We start from the raw sequence: 27,311 nt of genomic DNA on the forward strand, positions 1-27,311 counted from the left end.
TGGCGAGCTGTGAGGCCGGCGCATCAATTGGAACTCGCCACTGGGTTCCTCGATCCACTCCCCCACACTCCTCGCCTTGTGAGATCGCGCACTATCTTGCTGAAAAATGCCACTGCCGTCGGGAAACACGATCGTGATAAAGGATTGTACGCGGTCTGCAACCAGTGTACGATAGTCCTAGGCCGTCATAGTGCCTTGCACGATCTCCACTCAACGCATGGATGCCCACGTGAATGATCCACGTAGCCGCCGCACAGCTTGTCTTAGCAGTACATCTACATCTAAGTCTACATTTGTACTCAGCAAGCAACTCAACGCCGTGTGGCGGAGGGCACTTTACATGCCAGTGTCATTACTTCCCTTTTCTGTTCCAGTCGCGTATGGTTTGCGGGAAGAACGACCGTCGGAAAGCGTCCGTGCGCCCTCGAATCTCTCTAATTTTACATTCGTGATCTCCTCGAGAGGTATAAGCAGGGGGAAGCAATATATTCGATACCTCATCCAGAAACGCACCCTCTCGAAACCTGGACAGCAAGCTACACCGCGTTGCAGAGCGCCTCTCTTGCAGAGTCTACCACTTGAGCTTGCTAAACATCTCCGTAACGGTATCACGCTTACCAAATAACCCTGTGGCGAAACGCGCCGCTCTTCTTTGGATCTTCTCTATCTCCTCTGTCAACCCGATCTGGTACGGATCCCACACTGATGAGCAATACTCAAGTATAGGTCGAACGAGTGTTTTGTAAGCCACATCCTTTGTTGATGGACTACATTTTCTAAGGACTCTCCCAATTAATATCAACCTGGCACCCGCCTTACCAACAATTAATTTTATATGATTATTCCACTTCAAATCGGTCCGTACGCATACTCCCAGATATTTTACAGAAGTAACTGCTACCAGTGTATGTTCCGTTATCATATAATCATACAATAAAGAATACTTCTTTCTATGTATTCCCAATATGTTAATTTGTCTATGTTAAGGGTCAGTTGCCACTCCCTGCACCAAGTGCCTATCCGCTGCAGATCTTCCGGCATTTCGCTGCGATTTTCTAATGCTGCAATTTCTCTGTATACTACAGCATCATCCGCGAAAAGCCGCATGGAACTTCCGGCACTATCTACTAGGTCATTTATATATATTGTGAAAAGCAATGGTCCCATAACACTCCCCTGTGGCACGCCAGAGGTTACTTTAACGTCTGTAGACGTCTCTCCATTGAGAACAACATCCTGTGTTCTGTTTGCTAAAAACTCTTCAATCGAGCCACACAGATGGTCTGATATTCCGTAGGCTCTTACTTTGTTTATCAGGCGACAGTGCGGAACTGTATCGAACGCCTTACGCAAGTCAAGGAACATTCCATCTACCTGGGAGCCTGTATCTAATATTTTCTGGGTCTCATGAACAAATAAAGCGAGTTGGGTCTCACACGATCGCTGTTTCCGGAATCCATTTTGATTCCTACAGAGTAGATTCTGGGTTTCCAGAAATGACATGATACGCGAGCAGAAAACATGTTCTGAAATTCTACAACTGATCGATGTCAGAGATATAGGTCTATAGTTTTGCGCATGTGCTCGACGACCCTTCTTGAAGACTGGGACTACCCGTGCTCTTTTCCAATCATTTGGAACCTTCCGTTCCTCTAGAGACTTGCGGTACACGACTGTTAGAAGGGGGCAAGTTCTTTCGCATACTCTGTGTAGAATCGAGTTGGTATCCCGTCAGGTCCAGTGGACTTTCTCGTCTGTTGAGTGATTCCAGTTACTTTTCTATTCCTTGGACATTTATTTCGATGTCAACCATTTTTTCGTTTGTGCGAGGATTTAGAGAAGGAACTGCAGTGCGGTCTTCCTCTGTGAAACAGCTTTGGAAAAAGTTGTTTAGTATTTCAGCTTTACGCGTGTCATCCTCGGTTTCAATGCCATCATCATCCCGTAGTGTCTGGATATGTTGTTTCGATCCACTTACTGAAGTGAAGACTTCCTAGGATTTTCTGTCAAGTCGGTACATTGAATTTTACTTTCGAATTCACTGAACGCTTCACGCATGCCCTCCTTACGTTAACTGTGACATCGTTTAGCTTCTTTTTGTCTGAGAGGTTCTGACTGCGTTTAAATTTGCAGTGAAGCTCTCTTTGCTTTCGCAGTAGTTTCCTAACTTTGTTGTTGAACCACGGTGGGTTTTTCCCCTTCCCTCACAGTTTTACTCGGCAAGTACCTGTCTAAAACGCATTTTACGATTGCCTTACACTCTTTCCATAAACACTCAACATTGTCAGTGTCGGAACAGAAATTTTCGTTTTGATCTGTTAGGTAGTCTGAAATCTGTCTTCTATTACTCTTGCTAAACAGATAAACCTTCCTCCCTTTTTTTATATTCCTATTAACTTCCATATTCAGGGATGCTGCAACGGCCTTATGATCACTGATTCCCTGTTCTGCGCTTACAGAGTCGAAAAGTTCGGGTCTGTTTGTTATCAGTAGGTCCAAGATGTTATCTCCACGAGTCGGTTCTCTGTTTAATTGCTCGAGGTAATTTTCGGATAGTGCACTCAGTATAATGTCACTCGATGCTCTGTCCCTACCACCCGTCCTAAACATCTGAGTGTCCCAGTCTGTATCTGGTAAATTGAAATCTCCAGGTGTGAAAGAGCTTTTTCCCTGGAAGACGACGGACTCGCACCGTCCCGTTGGCATGATGAAGGAGGTATCGGGATTCATCAGACCGTGCACTGCCTTGCCACTGCGGCAACTTCCAGTGACGATGGTCTAGTCTCATTTCAGTCGTAGCTGTCAGTGTTGTGTTATTTACATTGGCACATGCACAGGACTTATGCTGCGGAGGCCCATCGTTAGGAGTGCTCGGTGCACTTTGTGTTCAAACACAATTGTACTCTGCCCATCATTAAAGTCAAAATATCCACGGGTGTACTGCTGGTCTGCAGTGTCCAACGGGCACAATATTTCGGCGATCATACATGTCACCATCGTCAGGTGAACTGACGGACTGAGCTCCTGTGAACGTGCCGGCACGGAGATTCGTACACTATGGCTGCTCAGAGCGAACTGGGTTCGGTCGCGGTGGCAGCCGATTTAAATACCCTCCGCCCGCGGCGCGCTCCCTCCGTTGTCCGCGCCCCGCGCCATGGTCGCGCGGTGGAACAGATTGCGACGGCGTCTGAGATGATGCCAGATTTGCTATCATGTCAGGGTTTTCATGGTAGGTGCTGAATTTGCCTGACACCTTACATATCACCACCCTTCGAACTTAATTTTTGCACTGAAGTTAGGCAATGATTGAATCCTTGTCTAAGTCAGTCAGAAATTATTCCTTTATCTAAATTTTGTTGCCTACTGTTCAGCCACGTTATTCTAGTTCTATGCTGGTTCACAGTACTAATTTATATTTTTATATTCTTCCATATTATTCTCAAAAATATGTTTATATTGACAAGAGAAGAATATTTTTATGCTATTATCATTATTAATTTCTAATTATTTTCTTTCTTTATTTAAGTGTGAAGTTTGTTTTTTAAGAAGTTTATTATCGAAAGTGAGGAGCCTTTCACATCGATTTTCTTAGAAATATTTTTTTATAATTGTAGTAATTAAGCAAAACCTATCCCTAAAACATTTTCTAAATATGATGTACAAGAAAAATGTTTTTGTTTCTATACTCTCATTTCAGCATTGTTACACTAACAAATAAGAATCATTTCCAAGAACTGCTTTGACAAAGAAATATACATACATAAGTATTGAGATATTATCCTAACAAATGGTACAAATGTTAAAAAAGGGAAACATCCAACAAGATAATTTTTTATTCTTTGTTTTTATAAGGAGAAAATAAGTAAAATATAGTTATTCTTTTATTTTTATGAGGAGAAAATAAGTAGCATATAGTTTTAGCGTTTATTATGTCTTACTTTTGTTCTTTATACGCTGTCCATTTCAGAACTAATGGCTTTTTTTTATCGATAGTCTATTTTTTACTTAAGTCCATAGTCAATGACTTATTTTGTAGTTTATTAGCTGTCTGGTGTGCTTTACTTATTTAGTTTTTCACACGTGTCTTTTGCACAATTCCTAAATCATATGATTTCACACATTTTCATTATCCTATGAATGTCTATGAATGAGGTTGATGAATGTTTTTGCACGAAGGTGATGGACTTGAGCGAGATGGATGTGGGCAGGGTATTTGATGTACAGCTTTGTTCGTCGTTTCTTGTTGGCTTTGCAACGCTGTATTGCTGTTGTGGAGGTCCCGTAATGGAATGGAGCTGTGAGTGTGGTATCTCGTGGTTTACTGGCTTTGTTTGCATGAAAGTCATCGTTATGTGTCGCTGTAAGCGGTCGTTTTTCGTTATAATACTTTGCAGACGACTACTTTACAATAGGATAGGGATTTGGGAAGGTATGTCATCTATTCTTCACCCATCTTCTTTCTTGGTCTCAATCTTGCGAACCTGTTCTTCCTGCTTTTTCTCTGCGTCTTACTTGATTCTTGGTTCTTCTCTGGGCAGGATATGGGAATATATATTGATAAATAGTCGCTTTGAAGTTCTCCTCTTAGTAACAGTTTGATAAATTGTTTAGATGTGTCATTTCTACTTTGTGGAAGTTTTCTTCAGTTTCGTGCATCAGCGTGCTGTTTAATAGCAGTAGTGTGACTTTTACACATATTTTTTCCAGTGGTGGCTTGCCCAAGCGGTCTTCTCATCAGGCCGTTTTTTTGCTCGCTCTGCTGAGTCTGGGCGCCCCGGTGTTTACGAGTGGCGAAAGTCTGGTGTTTGCTTGTCTGCCCCTGCACGGATCCCTGTAGCAGTAGATTTACTGCCAACTTTGTATACAAGTGCTCTTTGTTGGTCTCGCTGTCCTTTCCCTTCTCTTGACGCTTCTGCCTTGTACGAATCGTGTCTTGCTAGTTATGTCCTTTTCTTTCTTGATACTTCTCTCCTTGCAACTTGTGGATTGTTGTATCGGGTTCTTGATGGAGTTTTTTTACAATGGTTCTCACAAAAAGTTTTACTTATAATCATCTAACATATGTCTAGTACCTACATTGTTTTACGCCTTTTTAAAAAGGTTTACAAATTTCGGCATCCTTTCCATGTTACAATTCTAAGATATTTTGAGTCTTAACTTCTACAAGAATCCTTAAATTCGTTTTTTATTTTTGTGTAGTGTCGTGGCGTATAGCATTTTAGTATTTCATGCTGTTAAACTATCTATGCTTTATCTCTTCACCATAAGCTATGCTACTATTGGTGTTATTTTTGTTTTTGTTTTTATTGAAACTACTTCCTTTTTCCCAACTACCTCTCTCTTCATTCTTCTTTCTCCTCACGACCCTTATCTGCAACATAAACTTGAAATATTGTGCTGATTATTTACTTGAACTTCTTGAAAGTTTTCGTCAATTTCTTTAGGGACTTCTAATATGAGTTGAGGCGATTCCCCATTTTGTGCACACCATTCTAATTCTTCATCCTCTTTATCTCGCATCATTCTTAATTGTTTGTTTATAACTGGTATTTCTTCTAATTATAGCTTTTGCTCAAAGAGAAGTGTGACGTTCCCGAATGTTACGCTACCTTTCTCCATATCTATTATCGCTCGTCTCTCATTTAAAAAATCTGCACCTATAATCAAATCTACAGTTAGTTTGGGTATAATCACGAAGTTGGCTTCAATCTTCTGACCTTGGCACGAAAGAGTTAACCTAGTTTGTCTTGTAACTTCCGCAGCATTGTTTCTAATAAGACCTTTTACTTTAATCTTACATGTTTTCAGAACTGGCAATTCCTCATTGGCATTACGCTGCATGAATAAATTTTCTGAGATCACGGTCAGTTCACTTCTGCTATCACTTACAATATTGACTGGGATATGTTTTACCATGGCCTTCACAACTGGTTGAATTTGAAAGGGTTGGTTCTGTTCTTCTTCTTCTTCTTGCATTAACGAATCCTTCACTGAATCATAAATGTGTCTTTTCAGGACTTTCCCCTGTGAATTCGAACTTTCTGTAGGATAAGCTCCGACTGCTACTTCTCTCTATTTCCTCTTCTCTATTTCTTCCTTCATTTATGCTTTCTTCAACATCCTCTACTTTTTCCTCTTCCTCATCTATCTTCTCCTCCTTCGTCGCTACTTCCACATAATCGCATCTAAATTCTCTAATTATCGCTTCATAACTTCCTTCATTATATACGTTGGGTTGTGTGCCCACTAGTAACTTATATTCAACTTCTGTCGACTGGGCATTATCCTCATTGAATTCGCTTTCCCTGGTTTCCATTTCAAATAGCTCTGCAATACTCATTACTTCATCCTTTCCTCCTACATTCGTTGTGCATGCCTCTGGTAACTCATCTTCCTTGTCAGTATTCTCCCAATTAATTTCGTCCCAACACGATATTGTTATTTTCCTGTTTTCGTTTTCATCTGGTCCCTGCGGTTTTGTTTCTTCATTCTTCTCTTCTCGTTATAAGGTATTTACTTTTCTGTTCAAGGTGCTGCAATTATCCTGGGTCGGTGCATCGTTCTCTTTGGCTTGGGCGCTTAGCTGTCAATTCGAACATTTTTCGGGGTTTGGTGGTCTTACCTCCACCTCTTCTATCTGTATTCCCTTTTCTTGTTCAGCTTGTTGATATTGGTTTCTTTGTCGATAATTTGTCGGTCTATTGGTTCTCCAGTACCCGTTCCGGTTGTCATTATTCGCTCTGTAATAGTTGTTGCCATTCCTGGGTGAATTATAGTTATTGCCATATTCTCTTCTAAATCCATAACCGTTTCTTTGTTGAAATCTGTTGTCGTTTCTTGGTGCGAAGTTATCACGTGGTTCGTAATTATTGTTTCTTCGTACTGTGTCTTGTGGATTCCACTGCTTTTTGCTTTCGTTTTCACGTGCGCTTCGTCTTTTTCTTGCGTCATCTTCCGAAAACATAAACTCTAGTACCGTTAGAATTCCTTCAAATGCTTCGACGACATCGCGATCTACTAATGATTGCTGGTATTTCAATGGCAGCTTCATCGCGCATAATTTAATCAACTCTCCGTCACTGTATGGTACATCTAAGCATTGATTTTTCTTTTCCATTACTTCGAAAAATTTCACGGGACTCTTCTCTCCTGAATTTTCTAAATATGGGTTCTGTAATAATTCGTACTTCACTCTGTTCTGTGCTTCGCTGGACCAATATCGTGAGAGAAACTTCTCTCTGAAATCTTCGTACCATCGGCATGTCGCTGCAACAGTCTGCATGGTTTCTGCTATTGTTCCTGACATGTGTGCACATATAAAGTCTAATTTGTGTGCTAGCGTCCAGTGTTCTGGTAATCCTACTCGGAATTGATCAATAAAAGTTCATGGATGTAATGAGTTTCCTTCTCGAAAGTGTTGAAATTTTCTGACTGTGAGGAAATGATCGTTGTCGTACTTTGTCATAGTTCCATATGAAATTCGCGATTCTTCGCCACTTTTGTTTCTGATCATTTTTCCCGTCGTTCTTCCCTGTTGTGGTAGATCCATTGGATATTGTCCACTGTAACTTTCGTCTACCCTTGCGTAGTATCGTTGGAGTGGTACGCAATAATTTTCTTCCATCGGTTGTGAACGTGTAGCTGAATGCATTGCACTGTACTCTTCGCGACCTGGCTTTCCATTGTCACTTAGGTTACTTTCCGCCTGTGACTGGAATCGCAAATGTGTAATATCTTCGTTAATTGCTTGTTTTTCCGGTGCTGTTACAGATACGGATGTGGTTGCAGACTCTGTGCTTGTTCGATCCTGTTCACTGCGCTCTTCGATGGTTTGCAACAACTCTGTTCGGAATTTCTGAAACTGTCGCTTCGTTTGCGCTTCTATTTTGACTATGCGGTTATCAAATCTTTTCAGGGCTGCTTTCGTGATACGTTTGTGTAACACACTGTTTTCAACAATTTCACGCGCTGTACTTGCTGCTTGTCTAGTAATTACGTTTATGCGTTTCTCTAGTTTCTTGACTTCTCCCTGGGTGTTGTTACGTAATGTTTTGATCTCGTCCTGAATGTCATTACGCAATGTTTGTACGTCCACTTGTACCTTGTCAACGTCTGTTCTTAATTGATTGTGACCTGTTATTAAATTTCCTATCACTTCTCGAGATTCTTTTGCCTCGTCTTCAATATGACTTAGGTGTAATTGAATTTTTTTGTTTTGTTCTTTAATCTCACGCATTTGTTTCGTGGTTTCTGCATTCTGAATTTGAATTTGGTTCGCAAATTCTTTGGTTTGCCTTGTCATGGTTTCTGTCATTTCTTGTAATAATTCTGCCAGATTGGTGGGTCCTGTTGCGTTTCCTTCCGACGTCCTACGCTCTGTATTTTCGCCCAAGTGTTGGTTTGCAACTGATTGCATTGAACTGTGCGGTGACACGTTTCTGCTCGAATTCCTTGTACTCTGTGGTGAGGGAGCTCTGATTACTTGTACTATGGGTTCTACGTATTCAAGACGCAAGTTAGAAACCTCATCGACTGTCTCTCTACTTTCCTGCTCCTCCGTCGTATGCCGACCTACGTTTTCTTGCCTTGGCGTACATTATCCTCGTTACGGTACGTTATCTGTCCTATTTCTAGCGGTACTGCATCGTCTGTTGTACTGTCCTCTATTCTCTGTCCGTCTTCATGCTGGGTGTCTACCTCAATTCGATCAAGGTCTCGATCTGCCATTGCTAATCTTTCCGATTCCTTTATTTCCTGGTTTAAAAGCAATTCTCGCGCCCTACTTCGCGTTAACATGCGCTCTTACGATCTCACGCATTTCATAAGCTTTTTGTTCACACGACTTGACACTTATTATACCCAAGACTGACAATCCGTTGACTTACTAGTTGGATCAGAACCAACTTGTCAACGATGTATCCGCCACCTGTGCGCTTGCATTGGAGAGAAAACTTAATTCTAACAATATTAAAATTCCTAACTTAATTAAGCTATTGTCTCTGCTAGAATGTCTCACTTTCTGTTGAATACTTTCTATCTATCGCTGCAGCTACTGTTTTCGACTATTTATGCCTTTCAGAAGATATTTTTCGTTACGAAAATATTTCAACAGGATATTTTCCTGACCTAGTTAGGCATGTGGCCGACCTTAAATCATGGTATTTTACCATCATGGCAGGGTCGCCATTCTCTAACATTCTGCGTGGTGTCTGTTTGTTCTAAGTCGTGTCTCCCTACCACTTTCGCGCAACGACGCTTTGAGCGTGTTTTTTAGGGAATTGACTAGTTTGAACCTGGGACCTATTGCTGGTAAGGAGACGCCAGACCACACATGACATGTAGAGTTCAGAAGAGTTCAGTGAGACAAGCGATGGTATAATCAAATACTTAATGATTTCAGCGTTAGCTCCACTGCACTCCCTGTAAAACAATCTTACTACTAACTAAATTTAGTGGAAGGGGTTCAAGGCTTTCCTATTTTTAGTTAGCTGATAAAATAACGTCGAAAAAGCAGTTAAGTTTACCACTGGAATTTTTATTCTACTCACAAAACATTGTTTATAAATTGCACTATTGATAAAAGGAAATATTTTAATACAGGATGATAAAAACCAACTGTGTTCAACAAAAATGTGAACGAATATTCCCTGAATGGGTTTCCAAGCTCTACAATGGATCGAAGGATGACCTATACCATATCACATCTATAATCTAAGTTTAAATTAAGTTTCACAAAAGAGAAAACTATCAAAATGGTCTACAGTGACCCTCAATTATCTTTAATTACTTATTCAACTTGTCGTAAATTACAGTGGCTGATGTGGCTTCTCAATAATTACATAACAGAAAAATCATCACGTTTCAGATTTTTACTTCCAGTAGCAAATGTGAATACCATGAGCTCTAATTGACGATCGACACTAGTATTACGCAAGAAGGGGATGTACAGATGAGACTTCTGCAGTTCTGAGTGAAGCCTTATGCGGCATCGCATGCTTTCATTACCTTGTTGGTGGTTAGGCAGCGTCAGGGAGCGGCGGGCGGCGCAGCTCCATACACCTCGCTGTCTCTGAAGCAACTCTCTCTAACTTCTCTTTACTACAATTTACCGAAGTTGGTTTAAAAAAAGGTATCTGACTGTGTTTTCAACTGACCAATCAGGGTCTCAATGTTAACCTTAAGCTCCGCCTACAAAAATTCTGTCTATCCAATGAGATACGTTATACTTTTCATGGTGGGGCAATGTTTTTTAATGTTTGCTACATAACAGAGAAGCGTATAGGCTCACGCTAAAACCTGCAGCTGGTGTGGCCCTTTTAGTGTTATCATAAGATCTATACTGTTATTCTGGAGGGCTGTATCTTTTAACATGAGCTGAGGGGTGGTCTTGGCGGTCGGCAGGAGATGTGAGTGTTCGTCCCTTATCGTAGGGCCTTTCAGCTTACACGGGTCTGCTCTCGGCTTCTGTTCTCGTTTCTCCCCTCGGAACTGCGTCTGTTTCACGGTGGGAAGATATGACATGCATTTAGGCGTTCTTGTGTTAGTCTGTGGTATTCCATTTGCTCACTTGTTGATCCTATTACTTTGGTGAATTTAATGTCAGGATTTATTCAGAGCTATGTTACATACCGACAGATTTGCTATCATGTCAGGGTTTTCATGGAAGGTGTTGGATTTACCTGACACCTTACAACGGACAGTGCGCTCATTAATGCTAGATGCACCGTGCGTGTGTATGACTATCAGTCATTGCTCGCCAGGTGACGTTGCCATCTCCTGGACGGGCTTATGTCAATAGCATGTTGATTGTCATAATGTTCTACCTGATCAGTGTATATCATTATTTTAATTGCGTAATGTGCATGATTCCCTGTGTCAAGTTTTTAAGTAACTGGTTTGCCAGGAAACTTGTGTATCATCTTTGCTTGGGAGAATTATTTCCCTCTTTTTTATGTATAATATAGCGCAGGGAACAGTGGAAGTAGAAAGTGTCTCTGGCTGTATGGCCGAAAGTCATTAACAGGTTTTGTAACATATTGCTTAAGTAAACTCAATAACTCGGAGCACATGCACAAGGTAAGATAAGTAAAGTACTCAGTGCTGAAATTAGTAAGAAAGAAAAACCTAATATCTGACATCACAGGGCATGTGGTAAAGTGTTCCAGTTCTTTGAATTTCTTCAAGCTTAGAGTAACAGGAGATAAGTAATCCACCATAAGTAACAAACAACAGTAAAACGATGACGGCCAGCTGGGGTGGCCTAGCGGTTCTAGGTGCTACAGTCTGGAACCGCGCGACCGCTACGGTCGCAGGTTAGAATCCTGCGTGGATGTGTGTGATGTCCTTAGGTTAGTTAGGTTTAAGTAGTTCTAAGTTCTAGGGGACTGATGACCTCAGAAGTTAAGTCCCATAGTGCTCTGAGCTATTTGGATCAAAGCGATAACGAAAAAGGCACGCAGTACTCAAATCTTGGCCCATAATGTATTATCCTAAAATATGCCCACCCCTAATAATATACAAACAAATATCAAGAGAACCTAGATTACCTGCTGATAATCATAAACACAAGAAACAGAGCTAACAAGATCTCATTTGCGGCCGTGTTGCAGCCCCTAGATGCACCAAGTCGAGCACTGTCCTGCATCTGCAGACTGGGATTAATGTCCCATGTGGATAGTGAGCCACAGCAAGCCCTGACTGCAGATTCCACCAAACAGCCTCGCTGCTTCTCTTCAGAAACAACCTCGCGCAGCTTGCTGTCCTCTGAGAAAGCTGCTAGCCTTCTGGTGGCCGTCTTAATACCCAAAGTCTCCACTTTGGGTCCCTCTGATGACAATATCGACCCTCCGATCTCCAGCTACACATGGACATGATCAACAGTCATCTCCCTTGGCCAGCCATCCTCGTACACAAATGGATCCAACCAGCCAGTTAAGCACGGTCTGGCGCCGTATGAGGAGTCTGGTCAGTGTCTGCTGGTAGCCTCCAGTACTGGCTCCAATATGATGCCGCTTCCTCCACTCAGCTGTGACTCGCTCACTGCAGTGGCACATGGCCACACCTAGGCCCAGCGAGTTGCTGTGTTCGTCAGACTACCAGACACTCGAGCCCTGTGCCATCGTAGGAATACTCTGGTGCCAACGCTACGTGGGGAGGTAATTCAACAGGGCTGTGACTTGCTAATTGCTCCGAAATGAGATAAAAACAGGAGTAAAATAAGACTTCACTTCTAATACCTGAATTACGAGGGTCACTCCAAAAGAAATGCACACTATTTTTTAAAAAAAGTCCATCTTTTATCTACACGTTTGAAAGTTTTACAGTGTGTAGATACATTCTTTAGGAACAATAAGTTCATTTCTCCACATAATTTCCATCCCTCTCAGCTGCCTTACGCCATCTTGGAACCAGCACCTGTATACCCGCACGGTAAAATTCTGGACCAACCTGTTGGAGCCATTGTTTGGCAGCGTGCACAAGGGAGACATCATCTTCAAACCTTGTTCCACGAACAGAGTCTTTCAGTTTCCCAAAGACATGGTAGTCACATGGAGGCAGGTCAGGAATGTAAGGTGGGTGTTTCAGTGTTGTCCATCCGAGTTTTGTGATCGCTTCCACGGTTTTTCGACTGACATGTGGCCGTGCATTGTCGTGCAACAGCAAAACATCTTGCTTTTGCCGATGTGGTCGAACACGACTCAGTCGAGCTTGAAGTTTCTTCAGTGTCGTCACATATGCATCAGAATTATGGTGGTTCCACTTGGCATGATGTCAACAAGCAAGAGTCCTTCGGAATCGAAAAACACCGTAGCCATAACTTTTCCAGCAGAAAGTGTGGTTTGGATTTGTTTTTTTTTTCCTTGGGTGAATTTGCATGATGCCACTCCATTGATTGCCTCTTCGTCTCTGGTGAAAAATGATGGAGCCATGTTTCATCACCTGTCACAATTCATCTCCACCATTCTCGTACTGTTCAAATGTTCGCTGCATACCGTTTTTCTTGTTTCTTTGTGAGCCACTGGCATTATCCCGGGGACCCACCTGGCACAAACCTTTTTTAACACCAACACTTTCAGTATTCTGCAAACGCTTCCTTCCGCTATCCCAACGTAGCGTGACAATTCGTTCACTGTGATGCGTCTGTCGGCAGTCACCAATTCGTTAACTCCCTGCACATTGTCTGGAGTGTGTGCAGTACGAGGCCTGCCGTTGCGAAGACAATCCTCAATATTGCCGTGCCCGCTGTCATCACGTAACTTGCTTGCCTACCGACTAACTGTACTGCGATCGACAGCAGGATCTCCATACACCTCTTTCAACTTCTTGTGGTGCGCCCCCGGTAGCTGAGTGGTCAGCGCGACAGACTGTCAATTCTAAGGGCCCGGGTTCGATTCCCGGCTGGGTCGCAGATTTTCTCCGCTCGGGGACTGGGTGTTGTCCTAATCATCATCATTTCATCCCCATCGACGCGCAAGTCGACGAAGTGACTTCAAATCGAAAGAGCGGTCTACAACTACATCTACATCTACATCTAGATCCATACTCTGCAAGCCACCTGACGGTGTGTGGCGGAGGGTACCTTGAGTACCTCTATCGGTTCTCCCTTCTATTCCAGTCTCGTATTGTTCGTGGAAAGAAGGATTGTCGGTATGCCTCTGTGTGGGCTCTAATCTCTCTGATTTTATCCTCATGGTCTCTTCGCGAGATATACGTAGGAGGGAGCAATATATTGCTTGACTCTTCGGTGAAAGTATGTTCTCGAAACTTCAACAAAAGCTCGTACCGAGCTACTGAGCGTCTCTCTTGCAGAATCTTCCACTGGGGTTTATCTATCATCTCCGTAACGCTTTCACAATTACTAAATGATCCTGTAACGAAGCGTACTGCTCTCCGTTGGATCTTCTCTATCTCTTCTATCAACCCTATCTGGTACGGATCCCACACTGCTGAGTAGTATTTAAGCAGCGGGCGAACAAACGTACTGTAACCTACTTCCTTTGTTTTCGGATTGCATTTCCTTAGGATTCTTCCAATGAATCACAGTCTGGCATCTGCTTTACCAACGATCAACTTTATATCATCATTCCACTTTAAATCACTCCTAACGCCTACTCCGAGATAATTTATGGCATTAATTGCTTTCCAGTTGCTGACCTGCTATATTGTAGCTAAATGATAAGGGATCTTTCTTTCTATGTATTCGCAGCACATTACGCTTGTCTACATTGCGATTCAATTGGCATTCCCTGCACCATGCGTCAATTCGCTGCAGATCCTCCTGCATTTCAGTACGTACAATTTTCCATTGTTACAACCTCTCAATATACCACAGCATCATCCGCAAAAGCTCATCCGATGTCATCCACAAGGTCATTTATGTATATTGTGAATAGCAACGGTCCTACGACACTCCCCTGCGGCACACCTGAAATCACTCATACTTCGGAAGACTTCTCTCCATTGAGAATGACATGCTGCGTTTTGTTATCTAGGAACTCTTCAATCCAATCACACAATTGGTCTGATAGTCCATATGCTCTTACTTTGTTCATTAAACGACTGTGGGGGACTGTATCGAACGCCTTGCGGAAGTCAAGAAACACGGCATCTACCTGAGAACCCGTCTCTATGGCCCTCTGAGTCTCGTGGACGAATAGCGCGAGCTGGGTTTCACACGACCGTCTTTTTCGAAACCCATGCTGATTCCTACAGAGTAGATTTCTAGTCTCCAGAAAAGTCATTATACTCGAACATAATACGTGTTCCAAAGTTCTACAACTGATCGACGTTAGAGATATAGGTCGATAGTTCTGCACATCTGTTCGACGTCCCTTCTTGAAAACGGGGATGACCCGACGGGAGGCCCTCGTCACACGCCATTATTATTATTACTATTATTGTTATTATTATTAACTTCTTGTGGATGTTTCCCACTGTCTCGTTTTCACAGCACAGGAATTCTATGACAGCACGTTGCTTCTGACGAACGTCAAGTGTAGCAGCCATCTCGAAGACATGCTGTGACGGCGGCACTCACGGGAACAGGTTGAACTAAGTTTGAAAACAAACACGAAGGATGTATCTACACACAGTAAAACTTTTACACATATGAATGAAAACTGTATTTTTACAAAAATAGTTTGCATTTCTTTTGGAGTGACACTCGTACTTTGTCGCAATCTCGATTAAACTTTTCTTCTTTGCACAGTGTCTATGTCTGTGAATAGCTACTGCCACTAGCACAGTTGTGAATCAGAACCTGTTTGTGCCCCCAGCTACGAGCAGCGCATGAAGCGGCTGTCGGCCATCTACCGGGACCGGCCGCAGACAGCCCTGGAGACGGCCGTCTGGTGGACGGAGTACGCCCTGAGGCACCAGGGGGCGCCACACCTGCGCTGCGCCTCGCTGGACCTCCACTGGTTCCAGCGCTGGCTGCTCGACGTCACCGCACTCGTCCTGCTGGCCGCCGCTGCCGCGTCCTCAGCTGTGTACCTCCTCACCAGGAAGGTCCTCTCGGCGCTGTTCCAGGAGGGCGGCAAGCTCAAGAGGTCGTGACGCGGCAGTCCAGCTACGGCTGCTGGTGACCCTGACAGTACAAACAAAACCTCCCAGTTATCACTCAACACTTCTGGGCTGAGATGCCGTGGTCTATACATAAAACTCTCCCCTGACATTTCGCCTTCGACTGCGGAAGGCATCCTCCGAGGACAAGCGGCGAACTGCAACGAGAGCGCGAGTATATATAAGCCATCCAGAGGGCGCCGCTCTCAATCACGTGACGTGACGTCCCTGATATTGCCAACTTTTTCAATTGAAATTAATCGATTGTCACACTGTTGCTACAATGGTCACATCCATATCTGATCCAGCTTAATGCCTTCATCTTTTCTATTGAAATTATTGCTGTGTTTGGCAATCTCAATGGCCTCTCCGTACATTCGCGCATAATAATGCGACGTCTTCTCTATAACGGTCGTCTCGCTAAACTTTATTTCACGATCACCTTCCTGAAACACATGTTCCGCTACAGCCGATTTATCTATATGTCCGAGGCGGCAGTTCCTTTTATGTTCACCCAGACCGGTATTGACGCTTCTTTTTGTTGTGCCTATATAATCCCTTCCACAACTGCACGGAATTTCATACACACTTGGTGTAGCTAGAGGATGTCGTTTATCTTTTACGGATCTTAAACATTCTTTTATTTTCGTGGTGGGTCTGAAAACAGTTTCCACATCGTACTTGCTCAAAATTTTTCCACTTCGGTCAGTGGCCTTACTGATGAATGGTAAGAACACTTTCCCCTTCGGTTGGTGTCGATCCTCGTCCATCCTGGTTGTGAGTCTAGGGCGTAGTGCACGATCTATCTCTCTGTTGGAATACCCATTCTTCTTGAAGGTCGCTCTAAGGTGTTCAATCTCATCATCTAAGTGAGCTGGTTCACATATTTTGTGCGCCCTGTCTATTAATGTTTTAATCACCCCTCTTTTATGTCTTGGGTGGTGGTTAGAATCTTTCTGCAGATAACGATCAGTGTGTGTGTGTGTCTTTTCTGAAAACCTTATGACCCAATTATCCATCCTCTTGTTTGATTACAGTCACATCTAAGAAGTTCAGGTGACCATCGATTTCCTTTTCCATAGTGAATTGAATTCTTGGATATAACAGGAAGGCATCCAGTTCCTCTTCCCGATGGGTCCATGTAACAAGCATCTCACCCCGGAAGTGTTAAGTGATGACAACACCTGCCGTGAAAGCCTTCACTCTATAATCAAACCTTCCCAGTGTTACATAGTTTACATTGTCATTCAATTCTTGTCAGAATGCTTGTCATTGTGTATCATTGTTATCATATCCGAGTTGCAAAACGAAATCGTGTTTAGTTTCTTTCTCTCTCTCTCTCTCTCTCCCTCTCTCTCTCTCTCTCTTTTGTCATCAGTCTTGGGACTGGTTTGATGCCCCTTGTGACAAATTCCTCTCCTCATCTCAGAGTAGCACTTGCAACCTACGTCCTCTATTATTTGCTGGATGTGTTCCAATCTCTGTCTCCCTCTGCAGTTTTTCCCTCTAAAACTCCCTCTAGTACCATGGAAGTCATTCCATGATGTCTTAACAGATGTCCTATCATCCTGTCCCTTCTCCTTATCAGTGTTTTCCACATATTCCTTTCCTCTCCGATTCTGTACAGAACCTCCTCATTCCTTCACTTATAACTCCACCAAATTTTCGACATTCGTCTGTAGCACCACATCACAAATGTTTCGATTCTCTCTGTTGTAAGTGCGACCGGGATGGTCGTAGGGTTGAAATGACGGAAAGCGCGACGGGACCTGCGGAGAGGCCCGCAAACAACAACACGAGAGGACGGACACGGCCAAGGAAGGACAGAACGAACAACGACAAGATCAAACAATGGAGTCACAAGGAAACCTAACATGTCCACTTGTACACAGAACAAGAAAGTAAGATGTCTAACACGAGACGATGTGTCCACAGACGTACGCGAGATTAGACTGACTGGTTGAGCTTTTGTTTTTTTTTTTCTTTATTGTGATTTCATTCCCCTGCCCCATATGGGCAGGGGAGGGCTGTCAGCGGCACAATCTGCCGCTCTTCAGCCGAGTGACACTACAACTAAAACAAGAATAAAATGATACATACATAAGGAGATAAAAAAGGGGAACATAAAACAGAATAAGGAGAGAAAATGGAAGTAAAATATACACAGACATGGAGACGTTCATGGGGGACAGGTAAAAAAGTCACCAGAAAGTTAAGGAAACACAGTTGGCGATTCTTAAAACACAGAGAAGACACTTAATGCGCAGGCACAGGTTAAAAGTCGGCCACAGTAGTAAAAACACTCCAGAGCAACACACTTAAAACCCACTTGGAGCACGATCGATGAAGAATAAAACTGCCAGGTGGGACCTGCCGAGGGAAAAGGTCAGGGAGGATGGAAAAGGAGGGGAGAGCATGGGGCAGCTGGGGAAGCGGCGGGATGAAGAGAGGAGGGGCATCAGTGAGTTCACGAAGAGGCAGGAGACACGTGGGACGGGAGAAGAAGAGGGAAGACAGGGCAAGAGGGAGCGCAGAGACACTGAAAGGAGGCACAAGAGATGGAGGGGGAGTAGGAGGGGGAAGCCACTCAGGAGGAGGGATGGGGAGGAGAGGGAGCCCTGAGGAGGAGGCAGGAAGATGGGGTTAGAGTTGGTAGGAAGGGTAACTGTCAGGGCGAAGTTCATCATCTGGGAGGGGTAGACGGTGGAAGTTGTGTTGGGAAAGGAGATGGAGGGTGTGGAGATGGAGAGAGGGTGGGACACAACGGTAAAGGCGCGGCAACTGGTTGGGGGTGGAGAGGGTGCGAGAAACCAGGGGGTGAGGGGGTTCAAGGCGGCGGACAATATATAGCGTGTGGATGTGTTCAAGGAAAAGGAGAAGGTGGGGGAAGAGGATGAGGTCATAGAGGATGTGTGTGGGGGACGGAAGGCGGATGCAGAAGGCAAGGCGGAGCGCATGGCATTCGAGGATTTGGAGGGTTTTATAGAACTGGGCAGGGGCAGAAATCCAAGTGACGCTGGCATAACAGAGGATGGGGCGGATCAAGGATTTGTGGTTGTGAAGGATGGTGGAAGGATGCAGACCCCACGTCCGGCAGGACAGGAGTTTCAGGAGGCGGAGGTGGTTGTGAGCTTTGTTTTGGATGGTAAGGAGAGGGGAGTCCAGGTGAGGTGACAGTCGAGTGTGAGGCCAAGGTATTTGAGGGTAGGAGTGAGGTGGATAGGACGGCCATAAATGGTGAGGTAGAAATCATGGAGGGGGAAGGAGCGGGTGGTGCGGCCTATGATGATCGCCTGGGTCTTGGAGGGATTAACACGGAGGAACCACCAGTTGCACCAAGTGGTGAAGGTGGGTTTGGAGGGTACGTTGGGACCGTTGAAGGGTAGGATAAAGGGCTAGGAAGGCGGTGTCATCAGCAAACTGGAGAAGATGAACAGGAGGGGGAGGTTTGGGCATATCAGCAGTGTACAGGAGATAGAGGAGAGGAGAAAGGACAGAATCTTGGGGCACGCTGGCAGAGGGGTAGAAAGTACGGGAGTTGGAATTGTGGACAGTCACATAGGAGGGACGATGGGAGAGGAAGGAAGCAACGAGACGGACGAAGTTGATGGGGAGAGCATAGGTCTGAAGTTTGAAGAGGAGCCCGGGATGCCAGACACGGTCATAGGCGTTCTGGAGATCAAGGGAAACAAAGATAGCGGAGCAACGGGAGTTAAGTTGGAGGGAAAGACGATTGGTAAGGTTAAGGAGCTGGTCGTTGGCGGAGAAGGATGGCCGGAAGCCACATTGGGTAAGAGGAAGGAGGTGGGGCTGGTTAAGGTGGCGGTGAATACGGCGAGATAGGATGGCCTCGAAGACCTTACTGAACACAGAAGTGAGGCAGATTGGACGATAGGAAGAGGTAGCAGAGGGGGTTTTTGTTAGGTTTAGGGAACAGCTGGGCACGGGAAGTCTTCCACAGGTCGGGGTAAAATCCAGTGGAGAGGAGGACATTGTACAGGGTAGCAAGGACAGACAGGAAGGATGGAGGGGATTCCTTGAGGTGACGGTAGGTGACGCCATCATGACCAGGGGCGATGTTGCGTTGACTGGCTGAGCGAGAGGCAGGCGCTTAATTGCTCTATCGGAGGCGCCGCTATTGGCCGCTGGAACCAAGTTTTCCACTGTGGCGCCCTCACTCTAAAAGCTGGCAAAGAGGAGCGCGCCGCCACAGCTTACAGCGCAATGGTGCAGAGACCTCTAGCGGTCTTCGACGTCCATGACGTCTGGCGGGGATTCAAATTCCGCGGCGCGCGGTACCAGACTCTCCCAGCTTTCCAATAGTCCATGTTTCACTACCATGCAATGCTGTGTGCCGAACGTATGTTCTCACACATTTCATCCTGAAGGCCTATGTTTGATACTAGTAAACTTCTCTTCGCCAGGAATGAGCTTTTTGCCAGTGCTAGTCTGCTTTTTGATGTCCACCTTGTTCTCTCTGTCATTGGTTATTTTGCTGGCTAGGTAGTAGAATTCCTTAAATTCATCTACTTCGTGGGCATCAATCCTGATGTTAAGTTTCTCACTGTTCTGATTTCTGCTACTTCTCATTACTTTCGTCTTCCTTCGATTTAGTCTCAATCCTCATTCTGCACTCGTCCGATTGTCCATATCATTCACCAGATCATGTAATCTATTCTTCCCATTCACTCAGGGCAGCAATGTCATCACCGAACCGTATCACTGATATCCTTTCACATTGGATTTTGATTCCGCTCCTAAATCTTTCCTTTATTACCATCATTGCTTCTTCGATGTACCAATTGAATAATAGGGGCGAAAGACTACATTCTTGTCTCAAACACTCCGTCTTCGGACCACAAGTGGCCCATCGGGACCATCCGACCGCCGTGTCATCCTCAGTTGAGGATGCAGATAGGAGGGGCGTGTGGTCAGCACACAGCTCTCACGGTCGTTATGATGGAGTTCTTGACCGAAGCCGCTACTATTCGGTCGAGTAGCTCCTCAATTTGCATCACGAGGCTGAGTGTACCCTGAAAAATGGCAACAGCGCATGGCGGCCTGGATGGTCACCCATCCAAGTCCCGACCACGCCCGACAGCGCTTAACTTCGGTGATCTCACGGGAACCGGTGTATCCACTGCGGCAAGGCCGTTGCCTACATTCTTGACTTACACTCTTTTTAATCCGAGCATTTCGTTTTTTGGTCGTCCACTCCTAATATTCCCTCTTGCTTCTTGTACATATTGTATATTACCAGTCTCTCCCTATAGCTTATCCCTAATTTTTTCTGAATTTCGAACATCTTGCGCCATTTCACATTACTGAATGCTTTCTCTAGTTCGACAAATCCTATGAACGTGTCTTGCTTCCATTATCAATCGCAACGTAAGAACAGCCTCTCCGGTGCCTTTACCTTTCCTGAAGCCAAACTGATTGTCATGTAACACATCCTCAATTTTCGTTCCCATTCCTCTGTATATCAATCATGTCAGGAACTTGGATACATGAGGTATTAAGCTAATTGTGCGATAATTCTCGCAACTGTAAGTTCTTGGAGTCTTCGAAACCGTCTGGATGATATTTTTCCGAAAGTCATACGGTATATTGCCAGAGTCATACACTCTACACACCAACGTGTTGCCACATTTCCTAATTATTTTAATAATTCTGACCCGCGTTACATCACACATGAACCTCCGAACTGTGCTCTTTTTTTCGTATGTGGCAATACGTTGCTGGCAACGGCCTTGCCGCAGTGGTTCACCAGTTCACATCAGACCATCGAAGTTAAGCGCAATCGGGCGTGGCCGGCACTTTGACGGTTGACAATCGCAACCGCTTTGCCCTGTTGCCATTTTTCGGGGTGCACTCAGCCTGGTGATGCCAACTGAGGAGCTACACGACCGAATAGTAGCGGCTTCGGTCAAGAATTCCATCATAACGACCGGGACAGCGGTGTGCTGACCACATGCCCCACCTATCTGCATCTTCATCTGAGGATGACACGGCGGTCGGATGGTTCCGATGGGCCACTTGTGGCCTGAAGACGGAGTGTTTTTTAATACATTGCTGCCTGAAACGTTGGCGAGCGCGAGGGTGACATGATAGAGTGCCACTACTTTGAACCATTACAGGGGGAGGCTATAGGCCACTTTGAGCCAAATTTCAAAGTTTTTCGTACCAATAGGATACAATTGGGCAGTGCAGTGTACACTACTGGCCATCAAAATTGCTACACCACGAAGATGACGTGCTACAGATGTGAAATTTAAACAACAGGAAGAACATGCTGTGATATGCAAATATTTAGCTCTTCAGAGCATTCACACAAAGTTGGCGCAGGTAGCGACACCTACAACGTGCTGACATGAGGCAATTTTCCAACCGATTTCTCATACACAAACAGCAGTTGACCGGCGTTGCCTGGTGAAACGTCGTTGTGATGCCTCGTGTAAGGAGGAGAAATGCGTACCATCAAATTTCCGACTTTGATAAAGGTCGGATTGTAGCCCATCGCGTATGGAGTCGGGGGGTTCAGGAGGGTAATACTGAACGCTGTGCTGGATCCCAACGGCCTCGTATCACTAGCAGTCGAGATGACAGGCATCTTATCCGCATGGCTGTAACGGATCGTGCAGCCACGTCTCGATCCCTGAGTCAACAGATCGGGATGTTTGCAAGACAACAACCATTTGCACGAACAGTTCGACGACGTTTGCAGGAGCATGGATTATCAGCTCGGTGACCACGGCTGCGGTTACACTTGACGCTGCATCACAGACAGGAGCGCCTGCGATGGAGTACTCAACGACGAACCTGGGTGCACGAACGGGAAAACGTCATTTTTACGGATGAATCCAGGCTCTGTTTACAGCATCATGATGGTCGCATCCGTGTTTGGCGACATCACGGTGAACGCGCATTGGAAGCGTGTATTCGTTATCGCCATGCTGGCGTATCACCCGGCGTTATGGTATGGGGTGCCATTGGTTACACGTCTCGGTCACCTCTTGTTCGCATTGACGGCACTTTGAACAGTGGACGTTACATTTCAGATGTGTTACGACCCGTGGCTCTACCCTTCATTCGATCCCTGCTAAACCCTACATTTCAGCAGGATAATGCACGACCGGATGTTGCAGGTCCTGTACGGGCCTTTCTGAATACAGAAAATGTTCGCCTGCTGCTCTGGCCAGCACATTCTCCAGATCTCTCACCAATTGAAAAGGTCTGGTCAATGGTGGCCGAGCAACTGGCTCGTCACAATACGCCAGTCACTACTCTTGATGAACTGTGGTATCGTGTTGAAGCTGCATGGGCAGCTGTACTTGTACACGCCATCCAAGCTCTGACTCAATGTCCAAGCCTGTCAAGGTCGTTATTACGGCCAGAGGTGGTTGTTGTGGGTTCTGATTTTTCAGGATCTATGCACCCAAATTGCGTGAAAATGTAATCACATTTCAGTTCTAGTATAATATGTTTGTCCAATGAATACCCGTTTATCATCTGCATTTCTTCTTGGTGTGGCAATTTTAATGGCCAGTAGTGTATAAAAGGGGGACATGAGTTTGCCTGGTTGGCAGGCAGCCCTCACTACTGTCACGACTGACGTGTTATCTTATTTCCCCCCTAATGCTTGTGTGTCTCTGAGACCTGAGGAAGTGCTACGGAAAACACATACACTTTCCGTCTATTGTGTGTGTGTGTGTGTGTGTGTGTGTGTGTGTGTGTGTGGGACAAGACTTGAAAGATCAGTTGTGCAGTGTGGTGGACAGTGTCTTTGAAAGGAGGTTGTAAGATAAGTATGGAAAGAAACTGAATTCGGCGATAAGGGGGGAGGACGACCGTATGCCACCCCACCGCCGTGTCATCCTCTGTCGTGTGGCGTCCTGCAGGTGCGGTATGGAGGGGCCACCACTTCCCCATATGTTGTCGGCTTCCCAGAGCATGGAGCCGCTACCGCTCGCTTATGCAACTGTTTAGTTAGCAGGACATGTCTGAGTAGACTCCGATCCTGCTCCCCCTATCCTCTGCATGGGCGAGAACTGAACAGGATCCGTCCACATTACAGTCAGCTGGGCTAACAACTCAGCTATTTTTCTTTCTTACCCTTTTTTCTTTCTCTTATCTTCGTCATGTACAACGGTTCGCTCGACGAAAGATACGCACCCAAAGACTTGAAGCTTCCACAGGTCACACCAATATTCAAGAAAGGTAGTAGGAGTAATCCACTAAATTACAGGCCCATATCCTTAACTTCGATATGCAGCAGGATTGTACAACATATATTGTGTTCGAACATGATAAATTACCTCGAAGGAAACGGTCTATTGACAGACAGTCAGCATGGGTTTAGAAAACATCGTTCCTGTGAAACACAACTAGTTCTTTATTCACATGAAAAGTTGAGTGCTATTGACAAGGGATTTCAGATCGATTCCGTATTTCTGGTTTTCAGGGAGGCTTTTGATACTGTACCACACAAGCTGCTCCTAGTGAAATTGTGTGCTTATAGAATATCGTCTCAGTTATGTGAATGGATTCGCGATTTCCCTTCGGAGAGGTCACAGTTCGTAGTAATTGACGGAAAGTCAAGTAAACCAGAAGTGATTTCTGGCGTTTCCCAAGGTAGGGTTATAGGCCCTTTGCTGTTCCTTATCTGTATAAACGATTTTGGAGACAATCTGAGCAGCCGTCTCCGACTGTTTGCAGATGACGCTGTCTTTTATCAACTAATAAAGTCATCAGAAGATCAAAACAAACTGCAAAACGATTTATAAAAGATATCTGGATGGTGCGAAAAGTGGCAGTTGACCCTAAATAACTAAAAGTGTGAGGTCATCCACATAAGTGCTAAAAGGAACTCGTTAAACATTGGTTACACGATAAATTACTCTAATCTAAAGGCCGTAAATTTAACTAAATACCTAGGAATTACAATTACGAACAACGTAAATTGGAAGGAACACATAGAAAATGTTTTGGGGAAGGCTAACCAAAGACTGCGTTTTATTGGCAGGACACCTAGGAAATGTAACAGATCTACTAAGGAGACTGCCTACACTACGCTTCTTCGTCCTCTTTTAGAATGCTGCTGCGCGGTGTGGGATCCTTACCAGATAGGACTGACGGACAACATCGAAAAAGTTCAAGGAAAGGCAGCACGTTTTGTATTATCGCGAAATATGGGAGAGAGTGTCACAGAAATGATACAGGATTTGGGCTGGAAATCATTAAAAGAAAGACGTTTTTAGTTGCGACAGAATCTTCTCACGAAATTCTAATCACCAAATTTGACCCCCTAATACGAAAATATTTTGTTGCCACCGACCTACATAAGGAGGAACGATCACCACGATAAAATAAGGGAAATCAGAGCTCGTACGGAAAGATATAGGTGTTCATTCTTTCCGCGCGCTGTACGAGATTGGAATAATAGAGAATTGTGAAGGTGGTTCGATCAACCTTCTGCCAGGCACTTAAATGTAGTTTGCAGAGTATCCATGTAGATGTAGATGTTATCCTTGAAATTAAAATGCGTCGTGCTTGAAAATGGAAAATACGAAAAAGTCCTGTCTTCGGGATTAGGGTGTCCTTTTTGTTCCAGTAAAGGCTGTTAGCATTCTAATATCATCGTCGATGCTCATTGGATTCCAACTTATATTCCCCATCAGTGCAAAGTCTATACTTTGTGGTTCAGAAGCATATTCCAAATATTCACTGTCTTTCGGCAAAGCTTTAGAAAGTATTCTAATATATCTTGGCGTAGTTTGCAATAGACTCAAGAACTTTGTTCAGGTACCCAGAGTACTGTCCGTAATGGCTTTGCTTCAAAGTACAAATTGGTATCTCGGAGGCCTCGTCTTCTTAATTACGTCCTGCCATTCCATTCATATAACTAGCAGATATGCTTTGTGTAACCCCTTGATGTTCAATAAGTACACAAATTATTTTCAAATCACCTCAAACGTCATATCGATCATCATTGTATTTTAGTTTTATGAGAGCAGGAGACAATTTTTCAGAGTATTCCCTTACATCGATAGAGTACTGTGCTAATACTGAAGCTTGCTTGCTGTCAGTAGGAAGAACCACCCACAATAATTTGTCTCCTCTGCTTCATAACCCCCCCATGAACCATGAACCTTGCCGTTGGTGGGGAGGCTTGCGTGCCTCAGCGATACAGATGGCGGTACCGTAGGTGCAACCACAACGGAGGGGTATCTGTTGAGAGGCAAGACAAACATGTGGTTCCTGAAGAGGGGCAGCAGCCTTTTCAGTAGTTGCAGGGGCAACAGTCTGGATGATTGACTGATCTGGCCTTGTAACATTAACAAAAACGGCCTTGCTGTGCTGGTACTGCGAACGGCTGAAAGCAAGGGGAAACTACAGCCGTATTTTTTACCGAGGAAGCAGGGGAAACTACAGCCGTATTTTTTACCGAGGACATGCAGCTTTACTGTATGATTAAATGATGATGGCGTCCTCTTGGGTAAAATATTCCGGAGGTAAAATAGTCCCCCATTCGGATCTCCGGGCGGGGACTACTCAAGAGGACGTCGTTATCACGAGAAAGAAAACTGGCGTTCTACGGATCGGAGCGTGGAATGTCTGATCCCTTAATCGGTCAGGTAGGTTAGAAAATTTAAAAAGGGAAATGGATAGGTTAAAGTTAGATATAGTGGGAATTAGTGAAGTTCGGTGGCAGGAGGAACAAGACTTTTGGTCAGGTTATTACAGGGTTATAAATACAAAATCAAATAGAAGTAATGCAGGAGTAGGTTTAATAATGAATAAAAAAATAGGAGTGCGGGTTAGCTACTACAAACAGCATAGTGAACGCATTATTGTGGCCAAGATAGACACAAAGCCCATGCCTACTACAGTAGTACAACTTTATATGCCAACTAGCTCTGCAGATGATAAAGAAATTGATGAAATGTATGACGACATAAAAGAAATTATTCAGTTAGTGAAGGGAGACGAAAATTTAATAGTCATGGGTGACTGGAATTCGTCAGTAGGAAAAGGGAGAGAAGGAAACATAGAAGGTGAATATGGATTGGGGGGAAGAAATGAAAGAGGAAGCCGCCTTGTAGAATTTTGCACAGAGCATAACTTAATCATAGTTAACACTTGGTTCAAGACTCATAAAAGAAGGTTGTATACCTGGAAGAATCCTGGAGATACTAAAAGGTACCAGATAGATTATATAATGGTAAGACAGAGATTTATGAACCAGGTTTTAAACTGTAAGACATTTCCAGGGGCAGATGTGGATTCTGACCACAATTTATTGGTTATGAACTGTAGATTAAAACTGAAGAAACTGCAAAAAGGTGGGAATTTAAGGAGATGGGACCTGGATAAACTGAAAGAACCAGAGGTTGTACAGAGTTTCAGGGAGAGCATAAGGGAACAATTGACAGGAATGGGGGAAAGAAATACAGTAGAAGAAGAATGGGTAGCTCTAAGGGATGAAGTAGTGAAGGCAGCAGACGATCAAGTAGGTGAAAAGACGAGGGCTAATAGAAATCCTTGGATAACAGAAGAAATATTGAATTTAATTGATGAAAGGAGAAAATATAAAAATGCAGTGAATGAAGCAGGCAAAAAGGAATACAAACGTCTCAAAAATGAGATCGACAGGAAGTGTAAAATGGCTAAGCAGGGATGGCTAGTGGACAAATGTAAGGATGTAGAGGCTTGTCTCACTAGGGGTAAGATAAATACTGCCTACAGGAAAA

At 44.3% G+C, this 27,311-nt stretch overlaps 1 protein-coding gene and 1 pseudogene across 1 annotated transcript in view; one reads left to right on the top strand and one right to left on the bottom strand.

Moving 5' to 3' along the window:
- The window catches only part of LOC124550894 (UDP-glucosyltransferase 2-like), a 104,232-nt gene extending 88,119 nt beyond the window's left edge, over nt 1–16,113 (top strand). The window contains exon 5 of the mRNA XM_047125671.1: nt 15,276–16,113. Coding sequence (XP_046981627.1) covers nt 15,276–15,555 — 280 coding nt within the window. The 3' untranslated portion in view covers nt 15,556–16,113. The remainder of the gene's footprint in view (nt 1–15,275) is intronic.
- A 4,489-nt stretch (nt 16,114–20,602) lies between these two features.
- Nucleotides 20,603–20,720, bottom strand: LOC124551424 (annotated as a pseudogene).
- Between the last annotated feature and the right edge of the window lie 6,591 nt (nt 20,721–27,311).

Source organism: Schistocerca americana, chromosome 9 (genome assembly GCF_021461395.2).
Source record: "Schistocerca americana isolate TAMUIC-IGC-003095 chromosome 9, iqSchAmer2.1, whole genome shotgun sequence".
Taxonomy (NCBI): domain Eukaryota; kingdom Metazoa; phylum Arthropoda; class Insecta; order Orthoptera; family Acrididae; genus Schistocerca; species Schistocerca americana.